This window comes from Arachis hypogaea, chromosome 12, assembly GCF_003086295.3.
Source record: "Arachis hypogaea cultivar Tifrunner chromosome 12, arahy.Tifrunner.gnm2.J5K5, whole genome shotgun sequence".
Classification (NCBI taxonomy): Eukaryota; Viridiplantae; Streptophyta; class Magnoliopsida; order Fabales; family Fabaceae; genus Arachis; species Arachis hypogaea.
Window position 1 is genome coordinate 28309772 of NC_092047.1, and position 19471 is coordinate 28329242.

Below are 19471 nucleotides of genomic sequence, written 5' to 3' on the forward strand. Positions count from 1 at the left end.
TCAACTTTGTAATTTTGGATTTTGTCTCTATTTTGGACTTTCATTGCTACTCTTTGAGATTTGTTGTTAGATCTTTGTGTTGCAATACTTTCAATTTGACTTTCCTTCTCATTTTACTATGACTTTCCTTATTGCTCATCACATGTTTGATAAAATGACAACACTAGCTATGGAGTAGAATTTTCACACTTGGCATAGGGTTTGGTCCTTGGAAGAAGTTGAATAGTTGTATCAATAGTTGATTTGGAATTAGGGATTGCTAGTTGGCTTGGAGTGCACTAAAGCTAGCTTCCCATAAGGTGAAGCTAGGACTTGTGACTCAAGTTGATTGCTTTCATTTGACCTCCCTCTATACCTAGGGGATAACTAAATGGAGCAAGGCCTAATTGTTATCAACATTGAATGGGCTATAAGGATAGAATTTCTAATGCCAACCCTAAGCCAAGTCTTTTGATAATTGATTGTTTGTTTCTCATTACCTTGCTAAAACCTTCAAAGAATTCCAACAAGGCTTACTAAATCAATAAGATGCACACTTTGGCAATTCCTAGGGAGAACGACTCGGGAGACTAGTACTCTCGGATATAGATTGTAGATTTGTTTGATGAAGGATTTTGCGTCGGTCTAGACTATACTACGATTGATCATTTGATAATTTCTATACCGGCAAAAATTCATTTGTCAAAATGGCGCCGTTGCCGGGGAACTTGCTTAGTGTGCCATGTTATTGTTTTGGATTAAGCGTGTATATATGTACATAGTTGCACTTTATTGTAAACTACTCAATTGACTAACTCCTCATCGTTACAATGAATTCCATTTCCCCTTCATTGCATGACGCGTTCACAACCGAATCCGAGCTTAACCCCTTTTGATCCGGAAATAGAACGAACTTTGTTTCATATTAGACAAGCTCGGAGGCGGCTAAGATCTGGAAAAGGTGAAGAGGTTTTCACCACCTCAACCACCTTACTAGAAGTGAACATTGAACCGTCACTCAAAGAAGGCATTAATCATACTCCCATCAATCTCACTAACAATTCTTCTTTTGTTTTAGGTACTAATACCATGGACGCTCCAAGGAGAGTTACCATCAAGGAAGCGGGTGCACCGGATTATGTCCTTCAACCCCTTCATGTAACTCACTCCAATTTGAATGCGAACTTTGAATTGAAGACCGCTTTGATCAACCTCCTACCCAAGTTTCACGGGCTTCCCGCACAAGACCCTATTCGACATCTCAAGGACTTCCATCGCATATGCTCGACTACTAGACGGGAAGGGTCCGATGAAGTTGCTATATGGTTGTTTGCTTTCCCTTTCTCTCTTGAGGATAAGGCCAAAGAATGGTTCTACACTCTCTCTCTAGTGAAGTTACCTCCGATTGGGACCTACTTAGAAGGGGGTTCTTGGATAAATTCTTACCCCCGGAAAAGATGGATAGGCTAAGGAAGGAAATGTCTTGTATTGTGCAAGGTGAGACGGAACCACTATATGAGTATTGGGAACGGTTTCGCAAGCTACTAGATGCATGCCCTAATCACATGATCGACACTCAAGTATTGCTTGGATACATATGTCAAGGGATGCGCGAGCAAGATAGAACCCTCTTGGACACTTCTAGCAATGGTTCTTTGTCCAAATATAAAACCGCGGAGGAGGCATGGCAACTTATCATTGACTTAGCCGAATCCAATCAACATATGAGGCGAAGAGTCAACCGTCCAAGGACCGTGAACGAGGTATCAACTAGTAGTGAAGCCACCGCTCTAACTCAATCCTTGAATGAGATGACATCCGTTTTGAGGCAACTCCAATTGAACCAACAACAACCACAACAACCTCAATCATATCAACAACACCCTCCACCACCTCAACAACACAACCAACAATTGGTCCCTCAAAGAGTATGTGGCATTTGCTCTTGCTACTCTCACCACACGGATGAGTGCCCAAGCCTTCAAGAAGATAACACTTTGGCGGCCACCCATAATTTCTATGACCGCCCTAATCAAGGGTACTACTAAGGAGGTAATCCTAACCAAGGACACCCTTATCAAGGAGGAGGCTACAACCAAGGAAGTGGACACAATAATCAAAATTGGAAAGACAATCATCAACAAGGGAATAGGGACAACAACAACAATGGAGGAGGTCAAAGATGGAATAACAACTCGCAAAATTTCTCACAAAACCGACCATACAACTTCCAAAATCAACCATACAATCAACAAAACCCACAAAGAAACTACCAAACATATCAACCACCACATCAAAGACCACCACCCAACCAATCACAAACTCCTCAACTCACATATGCAACCACCCCCTCCAACCAAGACGAAACACTCCGGACCATTATCCAAGGCCAAAAGGAATTACAAAACACACTTGCTTCCGGCCTCACCGGCCTCACCTCTACACTACAAGCTCTTCTTGCACGTATGGACACACCATCGACCCCCACTCCTCAACCCCCAATCCAAAGCGTCATTCCATCTCAACCTCAACCAAATCCAAAAGGGGGCATCAATGCCATCACCCTTAGATCCGGTACACAACTAAAAGAAAAGGAAGCAAAGGACTCAAGTCCTATCACAACCGCCCAAGAGGAAGAGAGAATAGATATAGAAGAGGTAGTGGAAGAGGAGACACCACAAACCATAGTTGAGGATGAAGCCCAACCAACACGGGAGACAACCAAGGCCAAAAGAACCTTGGAAGAAGAAATTGCTCAACCACTTCCATTTCCAACACTTGCAAAGAAAGCTAAAAAGCGCATGGAACTCGACCCCAAAATGGTAGAAATGTTCAAGAAAGTTGAGGTAACCATCCCCCTCTTTGATGCCATCCATCAAGTTCCTAGATATGCCAAATTCCTCAAGGATTTATGCATAAACAAGGATAGAATTCTTGAATTGGAAACCATTCCATTGGGGAGTTCTATTTCCGCTTTGATGGGAACATTACCGGAGAAGTGTGATGACCCGGGCCCTTGTATGGTCACTTGCACCGTCAATGGAGTTTAATTTAGAGATTGTATGTGTGACCTCGGAGCATGTGTTAGCATCATGCCGCTCTCCGTCTACCGGGTATTGAACTTGCCCCCACTAAAAAGGTCGACGGCAAGATTTGTCCTAGCGGATAAAAGCATAATAACCGTAGCGGGTGTTGCGGAAGATGTATTGGTGAATATAAAGGGGTTGGTGTTTCCGATTGACTTCTATGTCCTTGAAATGCCGTCAAGCGAAACCGAGAGAGCATCATCTATCCTACTTGGAAGGCCATTCTTGAGGACTTCTAGATTTAAGCTTGATGCTTACTCGGGGAACTACTCATTTGAAATAGATGGGAGAATTGTAAGCTTTAGCCTAGAAGAAGCAATGAAGCATCCACCGGAGAACCACTCTCTATTTCGGTGTGACCCAATCGATAACATAGTAGCCAAAGTGCATCTTGCAAGATTAGATGAGAAGTGCATGGTCAAAGAAGCAAATGAAGAGTCAAGCGAACTAAATACCACACATCATACAAGCCATCCGGAGACTCAAACTTCAAGGAATGACAAGAAGATGGAATTGAAGCCACTACCACCTCACTTAAGGTATTCATACCTTGATGAAGCCCAAAAGCTACCCGTGATAATTGCACAAGAGTTAACTCCTCAACAAGAAGAAAAATTGCTGAATGTATTGAGAAAAAACAAAAGGGCAATTGGGTGGAGTTTGGCGGATCTAGTGGGAATAAGCCCCCAAGTATGCGAGCACCGCATATTTCTTGAAGAAGGAGCAAGACCGGTCCGACAACCTCAAAGGAGACTTAACCCAACCATTCTTGAGGTGGTAAAGAAAGAAGTCACTAAGCTACTTGAAGCGGACATCATCTACCCTATCTCGGATAGTGAATGGGTAAGCCCGGTCCAAGTAGTGCCAAAGAAGTCCGGAGTGACAACAATCAAAAACGAAAGTGGTGAACTTATAGCAACAAGAGTGCAGAATTCTTGGAGAGTATGCATAGACTACCGAAGATTGAATGCGGCCACAAGAAAAGATCACTTTCCACTACCTTTTATCGATCAAATGCTTGATCGGTTAGCCGGTAAATCATACTATTGTTTTCTTGATGGCTACTCCGGATACTTCCAAATTCATATTGCTCTAGAAGACCAAGAAAAAACCACATTTACTTGCCCCTTTGGAACGTATGCTTACAAGCGTATGCCATTTGGCCTATGCAATGCACCGGCAACGTTTCAAAGATGCATGATGAGCCTATTTGCGGACTTTCTAGAGCAATCGATGGAAGTTTTCATGGATGATTTTAGTGTGTATGGTGAGTCATTTGAGCATTGCTTAGGTAACCTTGAAAAAGTCTTAGAAAGATGCACCAAAACAAACCTTGTCTTAAATTTTGAAAAATGTCATTTCATGGTCAAACAAGGCATTGTTTTGGGACACATAGTATCAAAGGAAGGCATCTCCGTAGATCCGGCAAAGATAAATGTCATATCCAGTTTACCTTACCCCTCCTCCGAGAGGGAAGTCCGTTCTTTCCTTGGACATGCAGGATTCTACCGGAGATTCATCAAGGACTTTAGCAAGGTGGCCTTACCTCTCTCTCGATTACTACAAAAAGACACCGAATTTGAGATGAGCAAGGAATGTATGGAAGCATATGACAAACTCAAGGTAGCATTGACACAAGCCCCTATTGTACGAGGACCCAATTGGATTCAACCCTTTGAAATCATGTGTGATGCTTCGAACTATGCGATAGGAGCCGCGTTAGCACAACGCGAGGGTAAGATTCCCTATGTCATAGCTTATGCTTCCAAAACATTAGACGGAGCCCAATCCAACTACACTACTACCAAAAAGGAACTTTTAGCTATTGTTTTTGCTTTGGACAAGTTCTGAGCCTATCTTCTTGGTTCCAAGGTAGTAGTATATTCGGATCACGCGGCACTAAAGTACTTGTTGGCAAAAAAGGAATCAAAACCGAGATTAATTCGTTGGGTGCTCTTATTACAAGAATTTGACTTGGAAATCAAAGATAGGAGCGGTTCCCAAAACCTAGTGGCGGACCATTTAAGTCGCCTCGAACACACAAAAGGCGACACCACTCCTATCAATGATTCCTTTCCTTTAGACGCCTTACATGCAATCTCGGAAGTGGTTCCTTGGTATGCCCCAATAGCAAACTATTTGGTTTCACACACTTTCCCTCCCAATCTCGACAAAAACAAAAAGGATAAGCTGAAAAGCGAATCCAAATACTATATTTGGGATGATCCCTATTTGTGGAGGTGTGGAGCGGACCAAATAATGCGACGGTGCATACCTCAAACCGAATTCCAAGCAATCTTGGACGCTTGCCATGCTTCCGAAGGAGGTGGTCACTACGGGCCCCAAAGAACGGCAAGAAAAATCCTTGATTGCGGATTTTGGTGGCCAACTCTCCTCAAAGATGCGTCTCTCTATTGCAAATCTTGTCCCCAATGTATTAGGTTTGGAGATATTTCCAAGAAGGACGAAATTCCCCAACAAAATATGCTTTTTTGCGAAATCTTTGACGTATGGGGAATCGACTTCATGGGACCATTTCCAAATTCCAATGGCTTTCTCTACATCTTGTTAGCCGTCGATTATGTGTCAAAATGGGTGGAGGCAATCCCACCCGAACGAATGACGCTAATGTTATGTATTCTTTTGTGAGGAACAATATCATTTGTCGCTTTGGCGCTCCAAGAGCAATCATAAGTGACCAAGGATCCCACTTTTGCAACAAAAGAATAGACGGCCTCATGAGAAAATATGGCATCATCCACAAAGTCGCCACGGCTTACCACCCTCAGACAAACGGCCAAGCCGAAGTCTCTAACCGGGAAATCAAGCATGTGTTAGAAAGGATTGTAAAGCCGAATAGGAAAGATTGGAGCATTAAACTCCCCGATGCACTGTGGGCCTACCGAACGGCTTACAAGACACCCATTGGCATGAGCCCCTTCCGGCTTGTATATGGTAAAGCATGTCACTTACCGGTGGAGATTGAACACAAAGCTTATTGGCCGTAAAGGAGTGTAATATGAGCTTGGGTGGAGCCGGAGTAGAGAGAAAGCTTCAATTGGCGGAATTAGAATGTTTGAGATTGGAAGCTTACGACAACTCTAGACTCTATAAGGAAAAGTTGAAAGCCATCCATGACAAGAACATTAGGAGAAGAGAATTCCAACCCGGTGACCTAGTCCTTCTCTACAATTCAAGGTTGAGATTACTACCCGGAAAGCTTAGATCAAGGTGGGATGGGCCATACCAAGTGGAGAAAGTAGAACCTTATGGAGTCTACCACTTGCGCCACCCATCAAACCCGGACATCTTCAAGGTAAACGGGCACCGTCTCAAATTGTATCATGGTGAGCAAAGAAAGAATGCCAAGGAATTTGAAGTGTTCCTCTTGAGGGATGCAACTCTTGAACAAACACCATAAGCCACTGAAAGTCCAACTTAAGGACGTTAAACAAAAGTGCTAGGTGGGAGACACCCCACCATGGTAAGATCTTCCTTTGAGATTTGTACATAGACACTTGACTTCATGTTTGTACATAGACACTCCCCTTCATTTGTTGACTTCCTTGATAGTTTACCAAGTAAAATGCCCTGCTATAATGCTTAAGTGGCTGTATGGGGGGGGTTTTGAAATGTCAAAAGTGGTGTAAACACTTGCAAATTTAGAAAAAACCACCCTTCTGCGCATGCGCGCACCTGGCGCGTACGCGCCGTTCTGGCACTCAACGATCATCTACGCGGACGCGCACCGTGCGCGGACGCGTGGATTGCGAATCATAGCCCTCCATACATTTATCCGAGAGTTGCGCCCACACCATGCCAGGGCTATGCCTGAAGCACAGGAAGCTCACGCGCACGCGCGCATGGCGCGTCCGCGCACATGGGCGAAATCTGCCAATCGACGCGCAAGCGCACTGTGCGCGTCCGCGCCGATTGCCTTGCTGCCCCTCCTAGTACATCCTACAGAGAGTTAAGCCACTCTCAAGCCTACACTAAGCCACAGGCCCAGCACCTTTGCCGCGTGCGCGCACCTGGCGCACACGCGTCCATACCAGGCGAGCACGAAACGCGCGCACGCGCCGCAGCCGCGCACGCGCCCTTCTAGTCTGCACTCCTCTCTGGGCCACCTCACAGAGAGTTGAGCCCCCTCCAGGCCCCTCTCATGCCTGGGGCACAACCACGAGGACGCGCGCGCGCACAGTGCGCGCGCGCGCCAAAGAGCGCTAAAGCCACCTCTGGTACTTCGTCCAGAGAGGTATGCCACCCCTGTGCCTCTCCTGTGCTACCAGCCCAAGCGCATGGACGCGCACGCGCACTGTGCGCGCGCGCGCCCCCAGTCCACCTCGCTCCCTGCGCGAGCGCGCACCGCGCGCGCACGCGCCGGTGATCGACGCCTTCTTTAAACAAAAAGGGGGCACACTCACCCCTTCATTCTCATTCCACTTCTCTTCTTCCCCCATATCCTTCTCCATCTCACAAGGTATTATACTAGGCCCCCTCTTAGTCCATTAATCTCTTGTATTTCTTATTCATCTAGTTGCACCATCTTTTAGGTAGCTTCTCTCTTCCTTTTCTTTTCTTCTCTCTTCCCTCTTTCTCTAGTTACTCCCTTGGGATGTCTTTGCTCTCTCCTCTCTTTCAATCCCATTCTTCATGGGCATTTAGGTCTCAAACTCACTTACATGAATATATGAATGGTGTTGCTTAATTTTCTTGCAATCAATATGCACTATAATCATCAATAATGGATTGTGGAAAGTTACATTGCTCTCATTTTCACACAATCACATACTACTTGAAGGATGCACACCAAGTGTTCGATGAAAGGCACACTTGAATTTTGGACTCATTGTGACTACCTTGCCTCTCATCAATCACTTTTGAGTGCATCCCGACTTTCCACAAACCATTCTTTCCCATTTTCTTCGCTTGCCTCCCATTTATGGTCCCTAAGGGTGTATGCTTCTCATGCCTCTTCCTTGCATGCTTAAACTACCCTTGCACTACATGAAAATAATTTGCCTTGCTCTTCACACATTATCTTAGTTACATGTTGCAGCTGTCATGTAACAAAGATACCCATATTTTATGGCATAACTTTTCATTACATAGAGCTCATGCACCTCCACTTCTTTGAGTTTGATATTTTCCCTTTCTTGCTTCCACAGGATGGTCATCAAAAAGGACAACGGGAAAGGCCCCAAGAAGCCAGCTTTCAACAAAGTGCGCCAAGAACTAACGGCCAGGCCCCTCCTGAAGAAGACCAAGGGTCCCGTTGACGTTCTAGAGAAGGACAACCCTCCTAAGGATTCAAACAAGTTTCCCAACCGTTACTGCGAACTTGTTTACTCCAGAATGATTGAAAGGAATTACCATCCGGAACCCCTCCTAGTCTTACCGGCTCACCTAAGTCCGATTGTGATGCCACACATTGACCGGAGGCATTGGAAATTCCTCTTGAGGCAACCAACGGAGGCCAATCTCTCATGGGTGGTGGAATTCTACTCCAACTTCCACTCACCTCATCTCACATCAATATTTGTGCGCCGAAAACAAGTGTCGGTCATAGTGGGAACCATCCGAGAAGTCCTTGGGATTGAACCGTCAACGGATGCATATGACGCCTACCAAGAAGTCTTGGCTACATGCGTTGACCGCGCATTCGATTGGAGTGCGATCCTCCGCGTCATTGCTTTACCCGACGCATATTGGATTCGGGGGACCATAAAGCGAAGACCCAAGGGTTTAGATGTCCGCCACCTCACTCAAGAAGCCACGGCATGGGCCCAAATTCTAGCTCACTACGTGCTCCCAAGCACACATGGGTCATCCATCACCGCCGAGCTTGCCTTGTTGATATGGTGCATCTTGACCGAGAAACCGGTCGACGTTCCGCGTGCCATCCGCCAATCCATGGGGCGCATTCATGCCAAGGGAAATCTACCATTCCCCGCTTTAGTAACGGCATTAGTTGCGAAAGCCGGCGTCAATCGGGAGACTAAAGATAGGCGAACCTCAATACCGGTCGATGGTGATATCATTCCAACCAAGAGATGCCTCAAGCCTCCGGAAGTCACCAAGGACATTGAACTGGCCACACCAACTGGCCACGCTACCACTTCATCTACATCACAAAAATCGGCCGCCCAACGCCTTGAGGACCTTCACAACAAATTAGACCGTTATGAGAGGCGTAACCAACGCCGCTATGCTCATGTGAAGAGGCTTCTAAGCATAATCACCACGCCTATGGAGGAACCCGATATCTCCACCTCCACCGCGACTTCAAGCGGAGATAGCAATGGCATTGGAGATGTGGCACACTCGGAGCTCAATCACCCCGTGCGCCTAACCTCTAGCACGGGGGACCGTGCCAAGTTTTAAGTGTGGGGAGGTCGGCCGACCGATCTCCGTAGGTAACATCTGAATAAATCTGAATAAATTAGGATAGGTTGCATGATTAGGTTTTAGTTGGCACCATTCGCATGATAAGCCTGCTTGGTTGGAACAATGAAACTCTTTCTTAGGAAACCAACACTCTGGGGCGACCATGGCATTGCAAATTTTAAATGCTTTGATGCCAAAGTTGCATGAAGAATTATATTTTGGAACATGGGTCTGAAGTTAAGAACACAAGCTTGTGAGATTTGATCCTAATGGTGTGGTTACATCTTATAACCACTTATTTTTCCTTCTTGTGTGCATTATTCTCTTTCTATGATTGTGATCCTTGATTTGTTTGATTCTTTATGTCCATTATTTCGTGTATTCATGCGTTTATATGATTGAGACCATCATTTCATTAGCTCACTCTCCCAAATGGCCTTACCCCCTATCTTCCTTTGTTAGCCAAATTTGAGCCTACAATTAACCCACTTTGTTCTTAATTTAGCACATTACAAGTCTTAAAGCGGAAAACAATAAAAGTCCTTATTTGGATCATTGATTAGCTTAGGCTAGTGTGTGTGAGTATCATTCAAGTGTGGGAACCTTGGGACATTGGGTGAATAAGAGGGTATTTTGTATTATTATTGAAAATATTGGGAATTGGGTACATACTCATGTATTGATCAAATGTAAAACCTTATGCATTGACGCTCTTGTATATAGAAAAAAAAATGAGAAAAACAAAAGAACAAAAAAAAAGGAAAAAAAATATGGAAAAGGAAAGAAAAAAAAATAGAAAAAGAAAGAGGAAAAAAATAATGAGAAGGGGACAAAATGCCCCAAAGTGAAGCTCAAGAGGAATCAATGCATAAGTATAGTGAAACGAAAAGAAAATGCATGAGTATGTGGAAAAGTAAGGAATGGGTAGTTAGGTTAGCACTTAATTGTATAGGTCATTATATAGGTTAGGTGGAAAAAGCTCAAGTTAATCAAAGATTCAAATCCTAAGCCCACTAGCCATATACGACCCTACCTTGACCCTAACCCCATTACAACCTAGGAAAAGACCTCATGATAATTGTATGCATGCATTGAATAATTGTTGATTGTTAGATGAAAAAACAAATCTTGGAAAGCATGATTAGGGGAGAATTGAGAGAATAAACCCCAAACACCGAGTGATTAGAGTGCAAACACTTCCGACGAGGGTTCGATGCTCAATCCTTTGATTCCCGGCTCTCGCGAGCATTCCTCATGCAAGGTTGCGCATATTGCATTTGACGCTTAGAAAGTGGCGAGTCCTATGCTTTGACCACCATCGTATCCCATGTGCTCGCATATGTCCTAAGAAGGCTAATTTGCTCCCAACCAAGTGGATAATGGCACTAGTCATAGTTGCATGCATATAAGTAGGTTGCACTTCATGAGTCTTATACTTTTGCAATCCCTCGGTCTTCTTATTTCTTCGCATTTCTCTAAGCATGAGGACATGCTAGAATCTAAGTGTGGGGAGGTTGACAAACCCCAATTTGAGGGTTTATCTTGTGATGATTTCAGGGGTTTTATCAATGATTCCACACACTTTCTATATGAAAATACAAGATTTTGCATTCCTTTCCTAGTTTCGCCTCATGAATGAAAACATGCTTATTTCGCACTAAAATAGATACATTTCTAATCTTCTCTTGATGCCATTCGATGCCGTGACTTGTGTGTTAAGTGGTTTCAGGATATAGAGTAGGAATGGACCGAAAGAGAGGAGGAAGACGGGTACAAAGGAAGGAAGCATGAGGATTAAGCTTTGGGAATTTCCGCATGGGCACGTGCGCGCACCTTGCGCGCCCGCGCGGATAGGGCAACGTGGAGCCAAAGCCAAGAGCCGGCTTGAGAAGCGGCTAAGCCAGGATCTTCATGGGCACGCACGCGTACATCACGCCTCCGCGCACATTACAAGACGCTTCAACGGCGCGTGCGCGTACCTTGCGCGTGCGCGCCGATTTGCGAATATGATTTTTTTTAGAAGTCACGTGACTTAGGCGTGGAGGCAGTTAAGGATTCCACTCTTGGAGAAACACCTTGGCGGGAAAAGCTTAAGAAGACCAAAGGAACAAGGGTTAAGGACACTTAGTTAGTTCATTTTCTAGATCTAGATATTTTAGGGGAGAGAGGAGAGTTAGTTACACTTTTTGGGAGAAGAAGAGGGAGATTCCAAGCTTCACTAGGGTTCATCCTCATCTAATTTCTGAATTTTCAATGACTTTTTGGTGAGATCCACTACAATTCTCACTCCACTTTGTTCATGTCATAGATTTTCTTCTCCAATTTCAAGTAGTAGATGCAATTGATCAATTCTCATAGATCTAGAATTCAACTTTGTAATTTTGGATTTTGTCTCTATTTTGGACTTTCATTGCTACTCTTTGAGATTTGTTGTTAGATCTTTGTGTTGCAATACTTTCAATTTGACTTTCCTTCTCATTTTACTATGACTTTCCTTATTGCTCATCACATGTTTGATAAAATGATAACACTAGCTATGGAGTAGAATTTTCACACTTGGCATAGGATTTGGTCCTTGGAAGAAGTTGAATAGTTGTATCAATAATTGATTTGGAATTAGGGATTGCTAGTTGGCTTGGAGTGCACTAAAGCTAGCTTCCCATAAGGTGAAGCTAGGACTTGTGACTCAAGTTGATTGCTTTCATTTGACCTCCCTCTATACCTAGGGGATAACTAAATGGAGCAAGGCCTAATTGTTGTCAACATTGAATGGACTATAAGGATAGAATTTCTAATGCCAACCCTAAGCCAAGTCTTTTGATAATTGATTGTTTGTTTCTCATTACCTTGCTAAAACCTTCAAAGAATTCCAACAAGGCTTACTAAATCAATAAGATGCACACTTTGGCAATTCCTAGGGAGAACGACTCGGGAGACTAGTACTCTCGGATATAGATTGTAGATTTGTTTGATGAAGGATTTTGCGTCGGTCTAGACTATACTACGATTGATCATTTGATAATTTCTATACCGGCAAAAATTCATTTGTCACACACCAAAACCAAAATACCACTCAATTATACTTAAGTTTCAGTACATCAGAAACAAAAAAAAGGGGAAGATAATTTATTCTATAATCTACGCACACCAAAAACAAACAAATAAGAATCTAGGTTCCAACTAATTAATGAAAATCCTCTATTACACACTTCTTTTCTCCCCTTTTTTTTGCAACTTTTCTCTTTATGTTTTTGTTCATTATATGTAGTAGGAAAGGCGATATGCCAATGTATACTTATGCGCAAGATGACTAATGATAACACACCAGGCTCTGTACATAAAAAAAGGCAAAATGCTGGATTGGAGAAAAACAAACCCAGAATAATGTGAAAAGAAGACAAACCAAAGAATCACACTCTAAAAGCACATTGATTTTCGGTGCCATTATCTAGGAGGTAACCCTTGAGTGAAGGGAAGGATATTGTTAGATATGTTGAAGATGGCAAGAACATACCATTACATTCTTGCCAAGGGTATGCCTTTCAAAGTTTTAGGGCAGGATAAAATTGAAATGTTTCTCAAACTAGGCAAAGAAGGATGTCAAGGATTCAGAAAGGGGAAAATAACCTATGGATATTGGGATCTAGGATTGTAAACTGTCTAGTAGGGCTTTTTTGCAGGGTGGCGGTTGTGATGCTTGAGCACTTGGGTTGAGAGATGGAGACTCCACTCCTAGTGTTTTCCTTAAGAAGTTCCTTTCCTGAAAGAAGTTCAAGAACAAATGGTTAGTCTAGCTTCAAACTTTGATAAATTGGAATGCATGACAAGAAAAAGGGTCACGACTAATTGGCTAATTGCTCATAGCAAGTATACAGATGAAACTAATTAGGAGGAGATAACAAAATATGCTTCATGGCTATGTAGTTAACCTATGTTTTGGATGATGTCTTCATCTGCATCAGAACGGACCTAGAAACTAGAAAGTAGCAATTTATTCTTTATTGATAACTTTGGATCTATAATCTGCTTACTGCAGTAAAAACATGATTTGATTCCACTGATCTAACACCACACCTAAATTGCACTGCATTATCATGTTACTGCTGGAATGGATAATATAATAGCTTTCTCGAAGTCCTGCTTCTGATTCATATTGATTATTGATATTGTAGGAACATTGGTTCAGTGGGGTTTCCAAATATATAATGTTATTAACAGTATATTAATACTTGTTAGTTGTTACTATTACTGTGATAGTATTTCTGTTGGTCTTAAAATTGTTTAATCCCAAGGTGTTTGGGTAACTTACACTTTCCGAAAATTGTGGGCTGGGAATCCCTGTAGCCAAAGATCTGAATATCGGAGTTACTTGAACAGGGGAACCAAACTCCACTCTTGATGAGGCAGAAACAGCGCTATCATTGTTTATTTGTTCTTTCGAATTCGGCAGCATATCTACTATAGAAATATGTATATCTTATTAGCATTTTGGTTCATTAAAATGATAAGGGTATTAATACATGAAGGAGAAAAAGTAATATACTTTAGAAAAATGATAGAATTTTCATTCTTAATAATGAATTATGTTACCTTGATCTAGGGTTGCAGTAACTAGAACACCTCTCTCACATCCATCTACTTCTTTCTTATCTTCAATTTGTGTGGTTTTCATTTCAGTTTCTATATCCCGGTGTGAAGAGTGTTCCATAATGTCACCAGCTGAGAGAGGGAGGATAGTTGATCCTGTACTGTATTCAGAACTGGCTGGAGAGTCTTCATACAGATCCATTTGCCTGAATCATATTAAAAAAATATTAGTCTTCTTGTTAAGCATACAAGAAATTATATTTTTAAAGTCTTTAAAGTACCTCCAACATGGCTGGCCTCCCTCATTACTACTCAAGTCTTCAACCATATTTTTTAAGATCAGCAAGCTTTAAACCTTGAATCTTGCATTTTGGGTTGTTTGCTTCTTTGGTTCGGTTCAAAAACTCTTGAAGAACCTAGCACCAATCCAAAGTAGTGTCAGTTGAACTCTACAAAGTAATGGCATTTCTCATATCTGCTCAAGAATGACAGTTACTTCAGACTTCTTAAAGGCAAGGTCAACTTCCTTTAATGATTCATGTCTCTTGCCATCTTCATGACTAGAGAAATGCCTAGTACTTTACAGTTACATTTTGATGCTACAAATGTGACTTCTATGATTCTGCTTTGGTTCTGTTGATGCTGAACTTTTATTAGAGACTAGAAATATATTGTCTCTACTAGAGGCTGTGCTCATGAAACCAACTACATATTTCAATTATGACAAAAACATAACGTGCTCAATGCTCAAAATCAAAACAATACAGGCCAAGAGATTATGGAGGTTCACCTTCCACGTGTTTTCAAGACTTTGGTCGATGTCCTCTGTATCAATATTTTGAGCTAGTGAGCTCAGCAACTCTGCTTGTTGCATTAATGCATCTATTTTTGGGTCATCCCTTTTTAGGAATGTTCCTTGAGTTTTATTATTTTGAGCTGCAAAGGCATAATAAACCAGTTTAATATTAGAATAGGAGGATGGCCAAAGTTACATTTGCTGAACATCTTAACTGCAACTTGTTTTATGCTTTAGGTTTCAAAATTTGAGAATCATGTTATGTATGTAACTAATAAAATTCAATTTGGAGATAGTTACCAGAACTACTAAACTTGGCATTGCAAATTTGAAGCTCGTCTAGCAAATTGTTTATGTTTTGTGAGTTTTGAGCTAATACTGCGAATGGTGTCCTTGGATGCTGATTTATCAAAGTTCCATTTTGCAAATGTGATCTATCTCCAAACTTGATCTTCCCTCCATCATCCGTGATATGAGCCCTCCTGCATTACAATAGGAGAATATTTTAGCATCATTCTTTGTAAATTTGTGTATTGGGATTCATAAACCGTACTTTACCTCGTTTTCTTGATAGATATAGCAGATTCTGATGTTGCATCTGTATTATAAGCATGTTGGAAAACAATTTTCTTGTTATTTGAATTGATGTGTGATGAAATGCTGTTCTCTTTAGCTAAAGCTTCATATTTTTGCCTCTTTCTGCAGAGCATAGAGAAGCGATTTTTCACAGCATTATCCGTTCTGCATACAAAGCATGATCAATAAGATTTGAATGTTCACACAATTTCCATTCTGAATGTGCATGAAGAGGAGAATGACTTTTGTTACCTTCCTGAAACCACTTTCCCTATTTCTGTCCATCTGTTGCCATATAATTTTTGAGCCTGCAAAGAAAATTGCAGAAAATTAAAGCCACAAAACAGATTTACTGAAATATGGATAGGCTAGAGTAGCAAATCAAGCTTGTTCTGTAGACTTTTTCATTGAAATCCAAGTTCTTAAAGTTGTGTAGATTCCTAATCTTATACAATAAAGTAAGCTTGTTAAACTCCAATGGAAAATCTAACTTTTGGAGAGAGGAAGCATGGATATACCTCACATAAGAGCATGTCTTCCTCTGGTGACCATCCACCTTTCTTGAAATCAGAATTCAAGTAAGTGTACCATCTGATATTTTATTAGTTACTTAAGAATTAGATTGGTAACAACAATAATAATAATAACAACAACAACAAAGCAGAAGATCAAGGAAATTCAAAATACACAATAAGCATTTCAAAATCTCCACCTTCTTCTGCACTGTCTTGTCATTTTGTCCTTGAATTTAGAAGCAATAATTGCCCAACTGCATATAGTTTTTTAGCATTAACAAGAACCCATTTTAATGTTACTTCAAGGAAGGAAAGAAGCAAAAACAATGGTAACCCAGGAGAGGAAGAATTAGTACTTTTCAGTTCCATGGATACCAATCTGCTCTCTCAGTATATCATCTTCCTGAAACTCACATAACCAAGCATAAGACAATATTCAAATGCAAATGGATTCATAAGTAGACAAAGAACTATCATTAAACAATAAAAAAAATGCAATAGAGAGAATAAGTTTTTACCTCTTGAGTCCAAGTTACAATGTGACCCTTCTTAGATTCTCTGTTACACTGTTCTTCCTGTTTCTTCATGTCTTTGATTTGTCTCTCAAAGGTGTTTTTCTATTGAGGTGGCTCTCTTACTTGCATGCTAAAACCAAACGCTCCACCTCTGTAAAATAATATAAAAGCTATTATGGTTTGTGGATGAAAAAAAATGAAAAAAGGGGGCAAAAAAAGAAGGTAGAACCACTTCTTCTTTCTCTTTCATTGACCTTTACCTATAACAAGCATAAATTCCATTTCCAAAAGACATTACCAAAAGGTACTCAACTGAAAAATATAATAATAAAAAAAGGAGTATTACCCTCTAGAAAGTTTAAAGAGTTCGTAGATACATAATTAAATAAATATATATATGTGCATAAAAACTCGAATAATGTTGCAAAAGGATCAAATTATGTTCAAATGAGAAAATCTAAAGTAAAGTATTCTTGTAAGGATAAATAAAGACTAAGTAGTACTTTTAAATAAAAGTATGTTTTAATTATATAAAGAAATTTTTCATTTTTTTGTAAGGAAGTATTTTATAAAATCAAAGGTTGTCGTATTCAGAATTCAAATAATTGTTACAACCATAGTCAAACAGAAAAAGAACCAAAATAGAACTATTTTCAAGAGAAATTCCAAGATAAGAGTTGTAGAAGAAAACTACTAGAATTGATACATTTTATCAAAACAAGGTCAGTTTTTATCAATTTTACAAAGAAACACAAAACCAAAAATTGTAATCCGAGCAGGACACACAGTTACAGAACACGAAACAAGAGAACTAAATCGCATAATCAGTTTACTACGAATCGCAACTCTTAAGATTTCAAATAACTTAGAAATCAAGGATTATGGATTGCACCAAAACTAATTCGAAATCAAATCAACAAATACCAAATTTATGAACAGTGTTAAGGTTGAATGTTCCTTAAAGATTCAAGCAACAATTAGGAACATAATCAAACAAGGATATATATGAATGACAAGATATGGTAGAAAAATATCCAAAACACATTCCAAGAAGAAATCAAGAACTAGAGATTCCAATACTACTGATAAAGGAAAAGATAACGTCAAGCACGAATAAAGATTATACGTCGAAACGGAACTAATCTCTGAAATTTAGTCTCTAACGTTCCCAAAACCCGCGACTCGCATTATCTATGACTCGCATATCGTCTATGATAACCCATTAATGCTTACATATACATAATTCACTAGTGTTAAGCTGGCCAAACTTAATACCAGGAATTATGCAATGCAAGACTAATGGCATTAATCAATAGACAGTCATGTGCATAAAGCTCTAATTCTCGTTATTCGAACAAGACCTACTACATGACAGACTCTTAGAATATGCAATTGAAGCATAACCAGTCCATTCCTCAGGCTCTACAGGAAAGACCGCTCTGATACCATAATTAACACCCTCACTATCAGAAATCACGCTTCCAGCTGCGCTACTCTGATAGCAAGAAGTATTACGACTACTTTACATATTAAATACTAAAATAGGAGCCTGTGACTCGACACTGTATCGCTGATTTCTTTGAACATCGGAAGTAAATACTTTGTCTTAAAAAAAACAAAACAAGCAGGCATAGATTCATATACAAGACTCCTTACATAATAACTCAATATATTATACATATAAAACATACAATTCCTATCCCTCTGACAAACTTGTAATAACAAAGACGAAGGAAGAAAATAATCTAAATAATACAACAGCATATAAACCAAATGCAGTATAACTCTTCTTAATGCTTCTTCATCCGGTTCCTGAAAAGGTAAAGCTGTAGGGGGTGAGAACCTAACCACACGGTCTCACCATGAAATTTCAAAGTTGTTATAAGAAGATATTTAAAAAGAAAATTGTTCTCAAGCTCAGTGATTATCATTGCTTTATGAATCTTTTAAAATTCATAGGAAATCGTTCAAAAACTTTTTCAAAAGAAACAATGTTTAATCTTTCAGAAATTTAAAACATTTCCTTTCTTATAAGAAAATCTCAATCATTTTCCAAGATTCAGCTAGTTTCAATATCAAATTATTTTCAAAGCGAATCAGTGCCCATAATAAATCTCTTTTTAAAATCAAACCAGCTCAAATACTAAATCATTTATAAAGTCATTTATAAAGTCACTAACTCAAAATTAAACCATTTCCAAAGCTAATTCATTTACATCATCAAAAATAACTTCAAAACCAAGAAAAACCATTTTTCATAATAATCAACTAAAAAACCTTTCAAACTCATTTCTTTTCAACAATCACAAACTACTCAAGCAATCAAGCAATCAGTCATTCAGTCCAGCAAACAACCACATTTAGAAGACAATTATAATCACAGGCATATGTTCTCTCACATTAATATCTATTTATCATAACTCTGTAATATAAATTAGATTTTTAAGAAAAACCCCTACCTTGACTCGTCGAAACCATAACTCAAAATGCGTCAACGAAACCATTTCTCTTAACCCGAAACTAACAGCAACCACAAACTCAGTCCCTGATCACTTTCGCAGCACTCACAGCAACTTAAGAGCGACATGCGACGCTCAAAACACGACCCTACGTTACTAGAACCTCAGAGTTTATAACCAAATATAACATAATACTAACACGGGTTTCTGAAAAATAAATACTTACCGAACTAAGAAAATGAAACAGCGGCGGTCGCTGAACCAGTTTGGCGGCAGCTCCGGCAGCCACCTTGAACGGCAGCAACGACCAGAACTCCGACAACGGCGATTGAAACAAACATACAGCGATGATTAAGCTCCCAGAAATTCAAAGGAAACGAAAACCAACTTAAAACCTTACCGGCGACAGATCTCAATGGCGGCAGAGGTGTTCTACGGCGGCAGAACTTGGACAGAAGCTCAGCCAGCGGCGGATCTGGCAGTGACGGCTTCTCAACGGCAACACACCCCACGACTGAAACTCCCGCGCAGCGCGTCTCTCTCTCTCTCTCGCGAACGGCGGCGACGGCAA

General features: G+C 40.7%; 2 protein-coding genes across 3 annotated transcripts; both read right to left on the minus strand.

Moving 5' to 3' along the window:
* Window positions 1–12513: 12513 nt before the first annotated feature.
* On the minus strand, window positions 12514–14241 carry LOC112727232 (transcription factor MYB88-like). Its single transcript, XM_072209131.1, has 3 exons — window positions 14043–14241; window positions 13762–13910; window positions 12514–13212 (listed from the first exon to the last, which is right to left on the minus strand). The coding sequence occupies exons 1-3, from the start codon at window positions 14239–14241 to the stop codon at window positions 13096–13098; spliced, it is 465 nt and encodes a 154-aa protein (XP_072065232.1). The 3' UTR covers window positions 12514–13095.
* On the minus strand, window positions 14094–16751 carry LOC112727230 (transcription factor MYB88-like). Of its 2 annotated transcripts, XM_072209121.1 has the most exons (10): window positions 16445–16740; window positions 16283–16329; window positions 16124–16180; window positions 15930–16002; window positions 15664–15719; window positions 15394–15576; window positions 15136–15317; window positions 14830–14975; window positions 14321–14455; window positions 14094–14245 (listed from the first exon to the last, which is right to left on the minus strand). In XM_072209121.1, exons 1-9 carry the CDS (start codon window positions 16511–16513, stop codon window positions 14360–14362), a joined length of 909 nt encoding a protein of 302 aa, XP_072065222.1. In that variant the 5' UTR covers window positions 16514–16740; the 3' UTR covers window positions 14094–14245; window positions 14321–14359. The 2 variants fall into 2 exon arrangements, with proteins under 2 accessions (XP_072065222.1, XP_025632693.2); XM_025776908.3 differs by lacking the exons at window positions 14094–14245; window positions 14321–14455 and having other exon boundaries at window positions 14860–14975; window positions 15150–15317; window positions 16445–16751.
* Window positions 16752–19471: the final 2720 nt, after the last annotated feature.

Bases quoted from the DNA above. Each gene is read 5' to 3' on its own strand.
- LOC112727232 (XM_072209131.1), bottom strand. From the start codon at position 14,241: ATGGATCTGTATGAAGACTCTCCAGCCAGTTCTGAATACAGTACAGGA. The intron at 13,911-14,042 runs GTAACATAATTC...ATATTTCTATAG, and splicing joins TACTGCAACCCTAGATCAAG to TAGATATGCTGCCGAATTCG. The intron at 13,213-13,761 runs GTAAGTTACCCA...AACTTCTTTCAG, and splicing joins GCCCACAATTTTCGGAAAGT to GAAAGGAACTTCTTAAGGAA.
- LOC112727230 (XM_072209121.1), bottom strand. From the start codon at position 16,513: ATGAAGAAACAGGAAGAACAGTGTAACAGAGAATCTAAGAAGGGTCAC. The intron at 15,577-15,663 runs GTAACAAAAGTC...CTTTGTATGCAG, and splicing joins GGGAAAGTGGTTTCAGGAAG to AACGGATAATGCTGTGAAAA. The intron at 14,456-14,829 runs GTGAACCTCCAT...GATTGGTGCTAG, and splicing joins GTCTTGAAAACACGTGGAAG to GTTCTTCAAGAGTTTTTGAA.